We start from the raw sequence: 15,587 nt of genomic DNA, 5'->3' as shown, positions 1-15,587 counted from the left end.
CAAAAGACTATTGGGAGCCAGAGGAAAGGCGTTTGACTTTTTTTCCGCTAGCTTGCGATGAAAGCACAGACGCCTCTGACACTGCTCAGTTACTTATTTTTTTGAGAGGAGTGGACAACGAAATGAACGTTACGGAAGAACTACTTGACCTTCAGAGCCTGAAAAACCAAACAAGAGGAACAGATTTATTCTCTTCTGTTTGCGCTGCCGTGGATGACATGAAACTCCCGTGGAATAAAATTTCTGGGATTATTACGGATGGCACACCATCCATGACTGGCGAACGAAGTGGATTAGCAACACTAATAAGTAACAAAGTACGTGAAGAAGGGGGTAAAGCTGTAAAACTCCATTGCATCATTCATCAGCAAGTGCTGTGTGCCAAACATCTCCAATATGAACATGTTATGAAACCGGTGATAAAGGCAATTAACTACCGGTATATCCTCTCTATAGCGCTATGCCACCGTCAGTTCCAACAGTTTCTCAGCGAGATTCATGAGGAATATGGAGATGACGTCTATCACACTGACGTGAGATGGTTCGGTCGGGGTTCCGCACTGTCGGGCTTCTACTCTCTTAGGCTTCAAATCGGTGAGTTTTTGGGCTGAAAAGGGACAACCTATGCGAGAACTATCATCAATCTAAATCAATCTTTATTTATATACCGTCTTATACAATCAAAATTGTTTCAAGGCGCTTTCCAGAATCCCAGGGCCTGACCCCAGACAAGCAACAGTGGCAAGGAAAAACTCCCCTTTAACAGGAAGAAACCTTGAGCAGGACCAGGCTCATGTAGGGGGACCCTCCTGCTGATGGCCGGCTGGGTAGAGAGAGAGGAGAAGGAGAGGAGAGGGAGGGGGAGAGGAGAGGAGAGGAGAGGAGAGGAGAGGAGAGGGAGAGGAGAGGAGAGGAGAGGAGAGGAGAGGAGAGGAGAGGAGAGGAGAGGAGAGGAGAGGGAAACACACGGTGGTCCTGGGATTAGCACAGGGATCACTTCCTTAAACTTAGCTACAGCATTATCTGAAAGACATCTGCTATAGTAAGACTGTGCTCTGAGCATAGAAGAATCCTTAATCATAAATGTGAAAGTGATCAAAGAATGGTCTGACAGGAGTGGGCTCTGAGGGAACACCTCAACCTCATGTTCTACCTCAACACCATAAGTCAGAACTAGATCTAGGGTGTGGTTGAAGTTATGAGTAACTATGTGACTCTATGTGGCTGGCTGATTTGGGTTTTCTAGTTGACATTACAAAGCACCTTAATGTCCTCAACACCAGTCTCCAGGGACCAGACGCAGTCATAAGCCAACTATATTCACACATCAAAGCCTTTGGAACCAAGCTGCAACTGCTTGAAAGGCACCTGTCGCAGACCCAACCCAACACTGCACTTTTCAGCGCTGCAAGAAATCATGACCAGATTCCCACAGAGCAATGTCAGTGCGCGAACGAGGCGGTGCGCGTCAGATATTTCATCTCTGGCTGAAGAGTTCAGACAACGCTTTCAGGATTTTGCAGCTATCGAGAAGGAGATGGCTTTTTTTTTTCTTCACCTTTCTCCGTGGACACAGATGATGTTCCAGACCATTTGCAGCTGGAGCTCATTGAGCTGCAGAGAGCCGCGGTCGGCACCAGCAGCTTTCTCTCGCCAACTTTTACCGACAGCTGGATCAGAACAAGTTTCGAGAGATTCGAGCATTTGCTCGGAAAATGCTAAGCTTGTTTGGGTCGACGGATTCGTGTGAGAAGACATTCTGGGTTATGAACTTAAATAAGAGCTGTGTGAGGACACGGCTAGCAGACTCTCACCTGCGAGACATCGTGCACATCAATACCACTGCCTTTGAGCCAGACCTGGCCTTTGTGCTGCAGTCCAGAACTCAGTATCACCCGTCACATTAATGTAGACAAGTCATTTGTCATTTACAATGAGTCACTGAATAAATTTTGTTTTGTTAGGATCAAAATCAGTCATAAATTCAGACAAGTTATCAGTTTTCACTTAAGAATGTTCTTTCGATAAAGTTTCAAGTTCAAGAAACATTTATAGTTACTGATATGTTAAATGAGCCCTGCACTTGTGGATATGACTATTACTTGCTCATTTGTCTGTTATTTTATTCAAAAGTTCTGTGATTGTTGAGCCATGGTGATATATTTCATGTTTCAAATGTAATTTGCACTCAAGAGTACAATTACTTCTGTTTAAGGAAAAAAGGTTGAGTAACATTCAATTGCATGTGATATGCATGTTTCAAATGACCCAAAAGACATGTCTAAGATTGTTGAAATTAAAATAAAAAAGCAAATGTGAAACACAGAATGGCTTGCTAAAATATGTTTATATTGTTGTTCTATGCCAAGGTTGGCCCCCCACATTTTTAACACACCAAATATGGCCCACTTTGCAAAAAGTTTGGACACCCCTGCCTTAAATGGAAGTCTGACTATTAGCCTGTTAATGTCGCAGCCATTTGTAATTTTGCATCAGACATCTTCAGATGGACGTCCCTCCTGCCCCCCCCCCCCCACCATGATGACTTTTGCAGAAGAACAGAAGCAATGTCCAGAGTGGTGGTTCAAGTTCAAAAAATTCAAAATTTATTTCCTATAATTTGAAATCTAGATCTACTGTTTCTAAATCAAATCTCAATTCTCATTCAACTCCAAGATGGCCACAGTTTCCACAAGGTCCTTTTAAGGGTGTGGCTGCTCAATTACTGAAGCATGACAGGAATTCAGGTCATACCAGTTTCATTGGCTTATGTCTGTCGGGTGAGCAGAACCAGGCCACAACAAAAGGTGGTTTCCAGGGCAGACTTTACTTTAGATAAGAACTCGTAGAAAAGTTGATTCAAACACACACATATGGCACATAAATAGGGTTACTTTCAAGATTTACTTAATTCATCCCCGTAGGAAAATCGAATTGTAATAGCAGCCTACACGTGGATGAATATAACTGTATGGACACAAATAGCAGCAGGTGTATTTACAAAGTATAGACTTTATGTGAGCTGAGCTTAAATGCAATAATAAAGGTCCCCAAGTTAAAAAAGTGCTTAAAAAGATTTAACAGCATTAATGCAGATGCAGTAATAGCTTGGCTAGAAATAGTTGAAGGCAGCAGAAAACAGTAGAATCTCCATTTGGCATGTATCCACTCCAGCACCTTTGGGGGGTTTTTAGACAGCTGCTGTTGTTGGTTCCAGCATAGGTGTTTCAGTACGGGTCAGTTCTTGGCCCGGCCCGCAAAAACTTGAAGATCTTTCCACAGCACGCCACTGTTTCAAATGGCATAAAAGTCATTTTAAAACAGAACGGGCCAGGACAATATGCCACTACTTACTGCTTTTGCCACCATTCGTACCATATTTTTTCTTGCATTTGCACCATATCACCAGGACCACAACCAGGACAACCGGGACAACTGAGGCCACAGCCAGGACAATCTGGTCTGAACTCCCTATCAACACATGATACACAATCACTGGTAATTTTAATATTACACAATCACCAACAATTCTAATATTATTGTAAATACAATGTGGATTTAAATACACCCACCGTTTGTGACAGATGGGGGCATACCTGAACTATTATGCATGTTGCCTTTAGTCACTGGGTTTATTCTTTTTGCTGCATCTTCGTTGCTGCGAAGGTCCTCACAGGCAACTGTAAAAAGGTAATTTTCATATATTACTAACAAACTGCAGGTAAAGATGACTATGTTAGGACTTGGGCCTCACCTGTAACATTAGCTCTGTAATGTTCCCACTGTGGAAACAGACAAAGTGAGATTTTTAATGCTTCATCAGGGGACCTGATCCGACAATAATGAGAAAGTTACACATCTCAGACAGTTGCAAAATGCATTCCTTTGGAACATTTTCCAGATATTACAAGTGTATAATACCTTGTCACATGTGGCTTTAAAGAAGAGGTGTTCTATGCACTTAAAGGCGACGAGACCATCAAGGCTGTTGTTCCTCACAAGTGAAGCTTCCTCTTCATTGTTTGCAATCACGTGGTCCTGAATCCATAAATTAGTCCATCACACAGCCAAAAACAGCCTGATATTCTTAGAATACCAACAGCAACATTGGATTCCCCGAGACAGGTGAGTGCTGATGTGTTACTCACGGTTGCATTGTAGTAGCTGTAATCACAGTCTGCACCTGCAGGTCCGTCTGAGATGGTGTAGAAGAACAGGCCGCCCTTCTGGCTGAACGTCATTTGCAGCGCACAGCTGGGTGCCACAGTGACGGCTGCTGCAGGGAAAAGCCCATAAACAAGAAGCAATTTCAATCTGCACAGATTAATGTCGCGATACGTGTCAGAGGAGGGATCATTTTCAACCGCCAAATCGACCCGCAGTATACTAAAGTATACTTGTTTTAAACTATAAACTTGACACACAATCAATTCGGAATCGGTGCACAAATATGTAACTGTGTCCTCCTCGGAATGGAGGGCACATTCTCAATAATATCTTCTTCGATCAAACATGAATTCCTTCACTGCCTGCCTGTAATGGCTCATCTGATGACACATCTGATGGGAACGATCTCTTTTGTAAACTACCTGTTGAAGCTGCTAATATACACGAGCTGATGCAACAGCGTTGCAAAAAACATTCATGAACACATTGGAAGTTTGACCATGATGTGAATAAGAACACTCACTAAACAGTAGAATCCGGATGTGCAGAGCCATCTTCACACCACACGCAGCACCGGGATCAGGCGTGTAACCCCCCAGACCAAAGCGCGCCGGCTGATACTTTGAGTTTGACTCCGCCCACATAACTACACGTGACCGAGTCCGTCTGCGGAAAAGCATCATTTTTTTTGCAGCATGTTCGTAGTCGTAACTCTTTATATTTTTGACAAGGAATATATTTATATAGAGCAAAGTATTGTAAGTGGTCATTTTAGCTGCCTGACTGTTTTAATAAACCCAGATTGAACCCAGATAGGAAATAGGAAACCGCGCCCTCTGGTGACAGCAAATAGATTTAAATTTGAAGAGCAGTGATTTGACAGATGTTTGGAGTTCACTTCAACCACCAAGTACAAGGCAAACCTTTTGGTTCCAACATTTTGTAAAGGATAAAACGTATCTGTGTTTTCTAGTTGTGCTGTCAACAGTAAAATAGTGAAGCCGACTGATGCTGGAGGTGTCCAATCAGCTTTGATCATGGTTGTGTTGACTTTGCTTTAGAGTTGGGACCATTTTAGCTTCGTTGTGATGGCGAAAGATCGACGTGTGTGTGTGTGTGTGTGTGTGTGTGGGTCGACGTGTGTGTGTGGGTGTGTGTGTGGGTCGACGTGTGTGTGTGGGTCGATTTGTTTGTGGGTCGAGGTGTGTGTGTGTGTGTGTGGATCAAGGTGTGTGTGTGTGTGTCGATTTGTGTGTGGGTCAAGGTGTGTGTGTGTTGACGTGTGTTTGTGGGTTGAGGTGTGTGTGTGGGTCGAGGTGTGTGTGTGTGTTGACACGTGTGTGTGTGGGTCGAGGTGTGTCTGTTGATGTGTGTGTGGGTTGACGTGTGTGTGTGTGTTGACACGTGTGTGTGTGGGTCGAGGTGTGTGTGTGTGTTGACACGTGTGTGTGTGGGTCGAGGTGTGTCTGTCGATGTGTGTGTGGGTCGATGTGTGTGTGTGGGTCGAGGTGTGTGTGTGTGTTGACACGTGTGTGTGTGGGTCGAGGTGTGTCTGTTGATGTGTGTGTGGGTTGACGTGTGTGTGTGTGGGTCGAGGTGTGTGTGTGTGTGTGTGTGTGTATGGGTTGAGGTGTGTTGGTCGACGTGTGTGTGTGTGTGTGTGTGGGGGGGGGGGGGGGTCGATGGTCACGATTCACTCCTGAAGGTTCTGATGATGTGGGAGGAGGAAGAGGTGGAACCAGATTTATATCAGATAAATCTGAAAGTCGGAGGAAGCTGAAGGGAAGTTTCCGGAACTTGGAAGGAAGGAAGATCTGTAATTAAGAGAAATATAGACGTGAAGGAATCACCCCTTCATCCTTTGATGTGTGTGAAATCAGCTTTTATTCAGCTTGTTCTCCGGCACTTTCGGGGGTGTCTCCCACCTGGACACCAGATGGCCCTATTTGACTTTACCATAAACAAGAAACTCAGATATTTTGGTTTATTGTTGGTACTGGCTGAAGTGGTCATTTCACGGTGGATTTCCAGCCTCGAATTTAGCTGCTTTCAATGTTTGTACAAAGCAAAATTTGTCATTATCAAGTGTTGATCCATACCGGACACAGCCATCGGGCTAACCGGGCGCTCCACACATCGGGCAGACAGAACAGCTGACGACTCCGGTAAGACCAGAGGTGGGGGGCTATGCATCTACATCAACAAGACCTGGTGCACCGACTCCGCTACTCTGAGGAGACACTGCTCAGCCAACGTGGAGTTTTTAATGGTTAAATGTAGACCGTTTTATCTGCCTCGGGAATTCACATCCGTCATCATAACAGCAGCTTACATTCCCCCGGATGCTAATGCCACTCTTGCGATGAATGAACTTCATGCGGCTATTAGCCAACAACAGTCCGCCCACCCGGAGGCTGCATTTATTGTTGCGGGTGACTTCAATCATTCAAACTTAAAAACTGTTCTTCCAAAATTCCACCAACATGTTTCCTGCAATACAAGAGGAAACAAAACTCTGGACCATGTCTACACAAACATGGCTGGTGCCTATACGGCAACACCCCTCCCCCACCTAGGACAATCAGACCACCTTTCTTTGTTCCTCACCCCCAAGTATTCACCCCTCATCAACCGCGTCAGGCCATCAATGAAGACCATCAAGGTGTGGCCGGCGGGAGCAGACTCCGTACTCCAGGACAGGTTTCAACACACGGACTGGAGTATGTTTACGCCCCAGGGCAGCTGTGGCTCACACACACACACCGACATTGACAATTTCACCTCCACTGTTCTGGACCACATCACCACCACCATCGACAGCATAACCACCACGAAGCGGATCACCACATACCCCAATCAGAAGCCATGGATGAACAAGGAGGTGCGACTCCTGCTGAAGGCGCGCAACACTGCCTTCAGATCAGGAGAAGCCCAGGCCTACAGCACAGCCAGGGCTAACCTGAGGAGGGGCATCAAAAAGGCCAAGCACACCTACAAACGCAAGATTGAGGGTCACTTTTCCAGCTCTGACCCCAGGCGTATGTGGCAAGGCATCCAGGCCATCACCGACTACAAACCCAACAACTCCAGCCCCACAGTCATGGACACCACCTTCCTGAACGAGCTTAATACCTTCTATGCTCGCTTCGAAAAGGACACCGCCACTAGGACCCCTCTCCCAGCAGACCACCAACCCATCACACTATCATCTACCGCCGTCTACACAGCCCTCAGCCGGATCAATCCACGCAAGGCTGCTGGTCCTGATGGCATCCCTGGACGTGTGCTCAGGGCATGCGCAGAACAGCTCGCCGGGATTTTTACGGACATCTTCAATCTGTCCCTCGCCCACGCAGTGGTCCCGTCTTGCTTCAAGGCCACAACTATCGTCCCAGTTCCGAAGCATTCCAGACCAACCTGCCTCAATGACTACCGCCCGGTAGCACTCACCCCCATCATCATGAAGTGCTTCGAGCGACTGGTCCTGGCTCACCTGAAGGACTGCCTCCCAACCACACTCGATCCACACCAGTTTGCCTACCGCAGCAACAGGAGCATAGATGATGCAGTCTCCATAGCACTGCACTCTGTGCTCACACACCTGGACAACACGAACACTTATGCACGATTGCTGTTTGCTGACTTCAGCTCAGCTTTCAACACCGTCGTCCCCTCCAAGCTGATCACCAAACTTGGAGACCTGGGCATCAACCCCTCCCTCTGCAACTGGACTCTGGACTTCCTGACCGACAGACCACAGCGTGTTAGGTCAGGTCACAGCTGCTCCACCACCATCACACTCAGCACCGGTGTGCCACAAGGCTGTGTGCTGAGCCCGTTCCTCTACTCTCTATTCACCCACGACTGCAGACCTGTACATGGATCCAACTCCATCATCAAGTTTGCAGACGACACAACGGTGATCGGTCTCATCAGCAACAACGACGAGACAGCCTACAGAGAGGAGGTAGAGCGCCTGACCACATGGTGCGCTAACAATAACTTGGTCCTCAACACCAGCAAGACCAAGGAGCTCATCGTGGACTTCAGGAAAGCAAGAGGAGGCACACAGGACCCCATCCACATCAACGGGATGGCCGTCGAGCGTGTCTCCAGCTTCAAGTTCCTGGGGACCCACATCTCAGAGGACCTGTCCTGGACCACAAACACCTCCAGCATCATCAAGAAGGCTCACCAGCGCCTCTTCTTCCTGAGGACACTGAGGAAGAACCAGCTATCCTCGGCTGTCCTGGTGAACTTCTATCGCTGTGCGATAGAAAGCATCCTGACCAACTGCGTGTCAGTCTGGTATGGAAGCTGCACTATCGCTGAGCACAAGGCCTTGCAGAGGGTGGTGAAAACTGCCCAACGCATCACAAGGACTACACTCCCTGCCATCGGAGATGTCCAGAGGAAGCGCTGCCTGCATCGAGCACGCAGCATACTCAAGGACTCCTCCCACCCCGCCCACAGACTATTTTCCCTCCTGCCCTCTGGGAGGCGCTACAGAACCCTCAGGACTCGGACCAGTGGACTGAGGAACAGCTTCTTCCCCAGAGCGGTGTCCCTGTTCAACTCCTGCTGACCCTTACACACTCCACACCTCACTACACTACAGCAGTTTACACAACAACTCACTAGCTTAGTAACCAATGTAGCTACTGTTTAAACCTGTCCTGCGCACTCATGCACTTTATCATCTGTATCTGTATACACGTAATTTATAATTTGCACATCTCCTCTATCTTATGTAAATAGCTAAATAGCTCCTGCACTTATAGTCCAAGGCATTTAATGTAAACACCATCTGCAAAATATGTTTATAGCACAACCCGGTAAACAATTGTAAAATAACCGCCATACTGTATTTATTAAGTTATTATCCTCACTTGCTGCTTCTTTTGCACTTCTGGTTAGATGCTAAACTGCATTTTGTTGCTCTGTACCTGTACATGTGCAATAACAATAAAGTTGAATCTAATCTAATCTAATAATATGAGGGACAACAAACAAAACGGGTCTTCTGAGATTTATGATCAGATTTGTGTTCTTGGGAGCTCAAATGAGCTTTTTGGGTTGTTTGAATAGCTCCATTTTAAAAAGTTATATGGTTTATGTAACATCCCATTATACAGCATACAGTGTTCTATTTGGGGATTTTATATCGATGTGAGGACAGCGTGATTGCCGTCGCTTGCATGAGATAACTGTCAATGCATCTTATAACCACGTGGTGGCGCTATTTCATTTATGCTCTCTACCGCTCCGTCTCTTATCATTGCATCCTCCAAGTCCCTTTAAAAAGCCAAAATACATGTTTGGATGAGAACCATAACAGAGTAAAACCGTCTTCAGTCTGAAACCATTCACAACAAGCAGAAAGAGGTTGGTCTGTTTTTTTCCCCCCATCTTAAATGCAGGGGGGGTTTTACCCTCACAGACCGGGGTAATTTCCATATTGCAAAAGACAAACACAACAATTGCCCATACTCGAACCCCTGTTGGTTCAATTACCTTAAATGGAAGTCTGACTTCTGGCCTGTTAATGTCGCCAGGCATTTGTAATGTTACATCAGACATCTTCAGATGGACGTGCCCCACCCCCACCTTTTTTCTTCTTTCCTAAATTAACTTTAGGCATTCCGTTTGAACTGAATCGAACCATTGTGACTCAAGCAGACAAACAATGAATCGCTGACGGTGTAAAATCTGGTCATAGCAGGAAATCAGGCCACACCAGTTTCATTGGCTTATGTCTGTCGGGTGAGCACCCTCCTCCCAAACAATAACACAACAAAAGGTGGTTTCCAGGGCACTTTACTTTAGATAAGAACTCGTAGAAAAGTTGATTCAAACACACACATGTTGCACATAAATAGGGTTACTTTCAAGATTTACTTTTCTATTTCCCTATGGGGATGAATATTGGAATAGCAGCCTACACATGGATGGATGGATGGATGGATGGATGAATATAACTGTATGGACACAAATAGCAGCAGGTGTATTTACAAAGTATAGAAATAGAATAAATAAGTAAAATGCAAAAAAGATTAGAACATGAATTGATTGAGTACTTTATTGATTCCTTTGGGGGGTGTCCATCAGGGAAATTAGCATCTCCAAAAAAAACGTACAGCACTGTACAAAATTACCCACCACCATTACACACAATTAAACCTATTAAAGATAATAAATAGAATAAAATAAGAAATAAAATAAATATAAGAATGAATTAAAATAGAATATAAATATAAAACTATAAAAATGTAAATAAATGAATAGATGGATGAATGAACTGAATGAATGGATGTCACAGTATTATGTTATTCCAATGTTTCCAGTCCAGTTATTCCAGTTATTCCAGTCCTTCTGTCGGCCCTCCTCCCCCCCAGGGAGGAGTTGAACAGTCTGATGGCTCGGGGGGTGAATCAGTTCCCCAGCCTGTTTGTTCTGAACTTGGGGAGGCGCAGCCTCTGGCTGATCAGGCTTCTCTGGCTGTGGATGAGTGTGCAGAGGGTGGCGGACATTGTCCATGATGCTCCACAGTTTGTCAATAGTTCTCTCTTTGCATAAATATAGAATACAGAAATAAAATTACAACATAAATATTAAATATAACCAATTACAGTATTGTGATTGAATGGGTTTGGATGAGTTATAGATGTTAAGTCCTCTGAATTTTGTGTTAAGTCCTTTACATTTTGTGTTATTTATCATTATTATAAAGGTTTAAATAGGCTATTTAAAGATTTAGTCATCTTTCATTTGTTTTGAAGTTGAGCATTTTAGTGTGAAAGGGGCGTGGTGACTTCCGGGTTTACGGTTACTCTCAAGCCGTTAAATTTGCTTTGGAGCTATACAGGAGCACACTGCCCATTGGTAAGCTAATTTTAAGTTAGTTAATAGTATAATATGTACATGTAAAAGATGATAACTGTTTGCTGTGATATTTACAGAATGTTTGTTCTAGTAAGCTAGTAAGTTTAGTAAGTTTGTTCTGCTAGAAGCTGATCGCTAATTAGCGTTTACGCTAATTCGCGCTAGCGCGATAAGCTAACTTAGTTAGCATCTCAGGCTACCTTTAGCCAGCTTTCTTCTGCATGTAAAATGTTAACGTTTTACTGGTAAATACTGTTTTGTGCTGTATAATTTAGTGATTTTGATTCAGTGTAATTCATTTAGACTATATATACAGCTAAATGATTACTGTCTAGTGACAATTTTATATAACTTTTCATTTTGGATTAATTTCAGGTTTATGACCTGTGGTCACAGTGATTAAAATAAAAGAACATCATAAATAACCACGAGTTATTACTTCCGTGTGCTTCCTGTGGGCCTTTTCGGAGGGCCAAGACTCAAAAGTCCGAACAGTCATAAACCAAGGCCCAGTGCTAAAGAAATTGGCTGGAAAACCTTGAAGCACAGACAGAGCCCGAAGAACAAAGAAATTAAAGGACTGTCTGAAAGATAAGACTGGGAGCTAACAGCCCTTCACAACACAGCCTACTCACCTGCTAACTTGCTAACCAGAAAAATAAAGAAGCCAAAGCCAGGAAAAAAGTATACAAGCCCAGAAGAGGTAAAAGACTACTAAATCCCAAGTGGCAAAACAGCTTGTAAATTTGGTCAACGCAAGGAAAGCTGACAACATGGCAGCAACAATGGAGGAGCTTGAGAAGCTTAAATTGAAGCGTTCTGCAGCCCAGACTGCTTTCACTAGAAGAGCTAACTATCTCACTTCCAGAGCTAACGCACTGGGAGAAAATGAAATGGTTAGTGAATGGAGACATTTCAAATCGGAGCACTCAAAAGTCAGAGATGCAGGATTTGAATACATCACAGCCCTGAGAGAAGCTGGTGATGATCATACTGAGGAAATGGCTGTGCTCGTCGATGAAAAAACAGCAGGCTGCGACCGCAAGTTTGATGAAACTGAACAGATTGTTCTAATGAGCTTCTGGACCAGGTTTGCTGAAGGGTCAATCACCACCCTCGCCCGTGAAGCGAGGGTGGTGATTTTCTGACTATAAGGCCTATAAAACTGACTATAAGCAGAAGACCAAAAAGCAACGTGACCTGATGAATAAAAGCCTGGAACGAGATATTTTCGAACTTGAAAAAGAAATAAATGATTGGATGATGCTGATACCTAGACCCAAGTTAACCAAAATAAAGGACTGCATCAGAAAGCTAAGGAAACGACGTGAGAGGCTATGGGACGAGTGGGCATGGCAAGACAGTGGTCAAGGCTGGTTCCCATCTGGTGCTGATGAAGAGGAACCAGATGGGCAACGAAGTAAGCCTAGTGAAGAGGCAGCGTCCGCTGGGGCTCAACCCAAGACCGGGCCGTCCCACCATCAAACTCCAGGAGGAGGCGCCCAGCCCAGCTTGCCTAGCCTGCCCCCAAATTTCAACGATGGCGTATTTCCAGATACTGTGAACACGCCGTATAGGATGTTCAACACGCCGCAAGGTGATTCAGGCATGAACCAAAGACCTTATGATATCAGGCCACTAATTAGTCTCGAGCGGGCCCGCCTACCTGTATTTTCCGGTGACATGAGGGATTACTACCGTTGGAAAGGTGAGTGGGAAGACCTGCAGCATCTAGGAAACCCACATGGATTAGACAATGTGAGAAGATTCCACCTTCTTGGCAGCCTGGACGACAAAGTCAAAAGGGACCTTGTATTGTCCAGTTGTAGATCCGCTGACGATGTGTTCAGGCTCCTGGAAACAAGCCAAAAATCGTGCTGCTAATCTCAAAAGAAGTACAAGAAATTCCCCCCATGAAGGGAAACCAACCAAGAAAGACTATTGAACTGATTCAGGCCGTGGAGAGAGCGCTTCATGATCTTGAGGTCCTAGGGGAGGAAGACGCTGTAAAAAATCGAGTGGTAGCGCAGTCAATTGAGAGCAAGTTGCCCAATTCCCTAAAGGAAAAGTGGCTAACGTACAAGAATGATCCTGCAAGTGACTTTTCACCACGCAACCACTTTGACTGTTTACTGCAGTACTTGAAGAGACAGGAAGACATTCTTGAAGAGCTGGATCAGCTGCAGATACAGCCTGGTCCAGCTGAAAAACCTGAGAGAATAAGAGAAAAGAAAGCATTCACCAAGGCCACATCGGGAAACACAAAGAATTCTCAATCAAACCCATGCATTGTGTGTGGAGACGAAGTGCATGCGGGAAAACTGTTCGCCTGCAAAGTCTTCAAAAGGCTCAGTCTGTCTAGCAAAAAGGCTCAGTTGAAGAAAGCAGGAGCATGTTTCAAGTGCTTACGCTGCCATGGTGAAGATGACAGCTGCAGCCTTAAGTATCTCTGCTCGAAGGATGACTGTTGAAGAGGAGAGTCCCCAAACCACAATTACTTGCTTTGTCCAAATCCGCCGACCAAAAGGAGAGATAGAGAAGTTGGAGAGCAGAGTGATGCAAAGGTAGAAAGAAGAAAAATTGGATTGACTGAAAAACAAAAGGAGCTCATTGCTAAACTGTCTCCAGAGCTAAAAGCAGAGTTTAAGGAAGCTTTCTCCAATAAAGTCTCGACAACAGTGTGTGCCAGGACCAGTCACGAGCCAAAAGAGTACCCAGGTATTATGATGTTACTGGAGGTGACATCAAACTCAGGCCAGCTAGTTGGAACCTTGATTGACCTTGCATCAGACACAAATTACATCTCAAGTGAAGCTGCCGAGCGTCTCAAGTTACGTGGCGAGAACATCAAGATGATTGTCCAAGGAGTTGGAGGAATGGAAAAGACAATAGTTACTCAACGGTACACACTGAGGTTAAGAATAAAGACTCCCAAGGGAACAGTAACAGAACACAAACTCCTCTGTTACGGCTTGGAGAACATCGCAAAGGTCAACCACACAGTCACACCACAGCAACTGCAAAGGTTCTTCCCTGATGTTGAAGCCGAAGAGTTGGTCCGACCCGAGAAGATTGACCTGCTGATTAGCCACAGGGAAGGCCGCCTGGTCCCACAGCCAACCAGAGTCGTAGGAGACCTTGTTCTTTGGGATGGCCCCCTGGGAAAGACTGTTGGTGGGGCTCATCCCGACCTTTTCGAAGATGTAGACCTTGCAGTACATACATCTGAAACTCATTTCGCTAGATCGATGAGAACAGCTTCTAGGACATACAAAGAGATTCTTGTTAGCCCACCAAGAACCAACAAAGTCCAAGTGGAGGTTGGAGAAACAATCACCCGGAGTACCGCAACCTCCAACAAGGAAATGTTCGAGTGGTTCAAATGGGACAGTGTTGGCGCAGCTTGTGATCCTCAATGTGGTGGCTGCAAATGCGGTAGATGCCCACCTGGTGGCAAAGAAATGACCCTAGGAGAAGAAAGGGACCTAGAAAAAATCAAAGAGTGCCTCACTTATGTACTGGCAGACAAGCATTGTGGGACCCCTCACTGGGATGCAGTTTACCCATGGAAAGGAGACCCTGAGACACTTCCTGACAACCGGCGGGCAGTAGAGGCTACCTTCCTGAACACGGAGAGGCATCTTGAAAAGGAACCACAATGGAAAGCTGCATACAGAGAACAAATACAAGAAATGGTTTCAAGGGGAGCCGCCACTAAGCTTACTAAAGAGGAAATTGACAGCTGGAAGGGGCCTATGTGGTATATCAGTCACCTAGTTGCTCCCAATCCTCGCTCAACCACCACCCCTGTAAGGATTGTCTGGAACAGTAGCCAAGAATTCTTGGGGGTCAGCCTAAATGATCTCCTGTACAAGGGGCCAGACGTCCTCAATCAAATCAGAGGCGTCCTTCTGAGGTTCAGGAGCGGGTTGTACGCTGCCTTAGGTGATGTGAAAAAAATGTACAACTCCGTTTGGCTCAAAGACAGAGAGGTCCATCTTCACCGCTTCCTCTGGAGAGACAACCCAGAGGATCATATAGAAGTCTTTGCTGTTGTGAGAGTCAACATCGGCGATAAACCTGCAGGCTGCATAGCACAGGTTGCTATGAGAGAAACTGCAAACCTTCCCCAGTTCACTGCCATGGTTGAGGAACGCAGAGTTTTGGTGGAAGACAGCTATGTGGACGATATCTTAACGTCACACAATGACATCAAGATGCTGGAAAGAATGACTAAAGGAGTGGAAGAGATCTTAAAAGCTGGGGGTTTCTCCCTCAAACCTTGGATCTTCTCTGGCCAAAGTGGGAGGTCGGAAGCCACTGCCAGCTCCAGCAACAGCAAAAGAGTCACATCTGCACCCAAAACCCTAGTATTGCCTAACCAGATGCTGGACGAAGAGAATAAAGCATTGGGAGTCGGCTACGAACCTGAGCACGACAAACTTCGCATAATGATGTCCATCAACTTCTCAAAGAAACGAGGTATAATGAGGACAGGACTTGACTTGCGTGAAGACGAAGGCAGGAATAACACCCCA

At 45.4% G+C, this 15,587-nt stretch overlaps 1 protein-coding gene across 4 annotated transcripts in view; it reads right to left on the bottom strand.

Annotated features, from left to right (window-relative positions):
* Positions 1–15,587, bottom strand: part of LOC105418188 (uncharacterized) — a 48,407-nt gene that overhangs the window by 14,031 nt on the left and 18,789 nt on the right. For all 4 annotated transcript variants that reach the window (XM_029833062.1, XM_029833063.1, XM_029833064.1 and 1 more), the window contains exon 5: positions 3,573–3,680. In XM_029833062.1, coding sequence (XP_029688922.1) covers positions 3,573–3,680 — 108 coding nt within the window. The remainder of the gene's footprint in view (positions 1–3,572; positions 3,681–15,587) is intronic.

The sequence above is a fragment of the Takifugu rubripes genome, chromosome 2 (assembly GCF_901000725.2).
Source record: "Takifugu rubripes chromosome 2, fTakRub1.2, whole genome shotgun sequence".
In the NCBI taxonomy this organism is placed as follows: Eukaryota; Metazoa; Chordata; class Actinopteri; order Tetraodontiformes; family Tetraodontidae; genus Takifugu; species Takifugu rubripes.
This window is presented reverse-complemented; position numbering and strand designations above follow the sequence as displayed.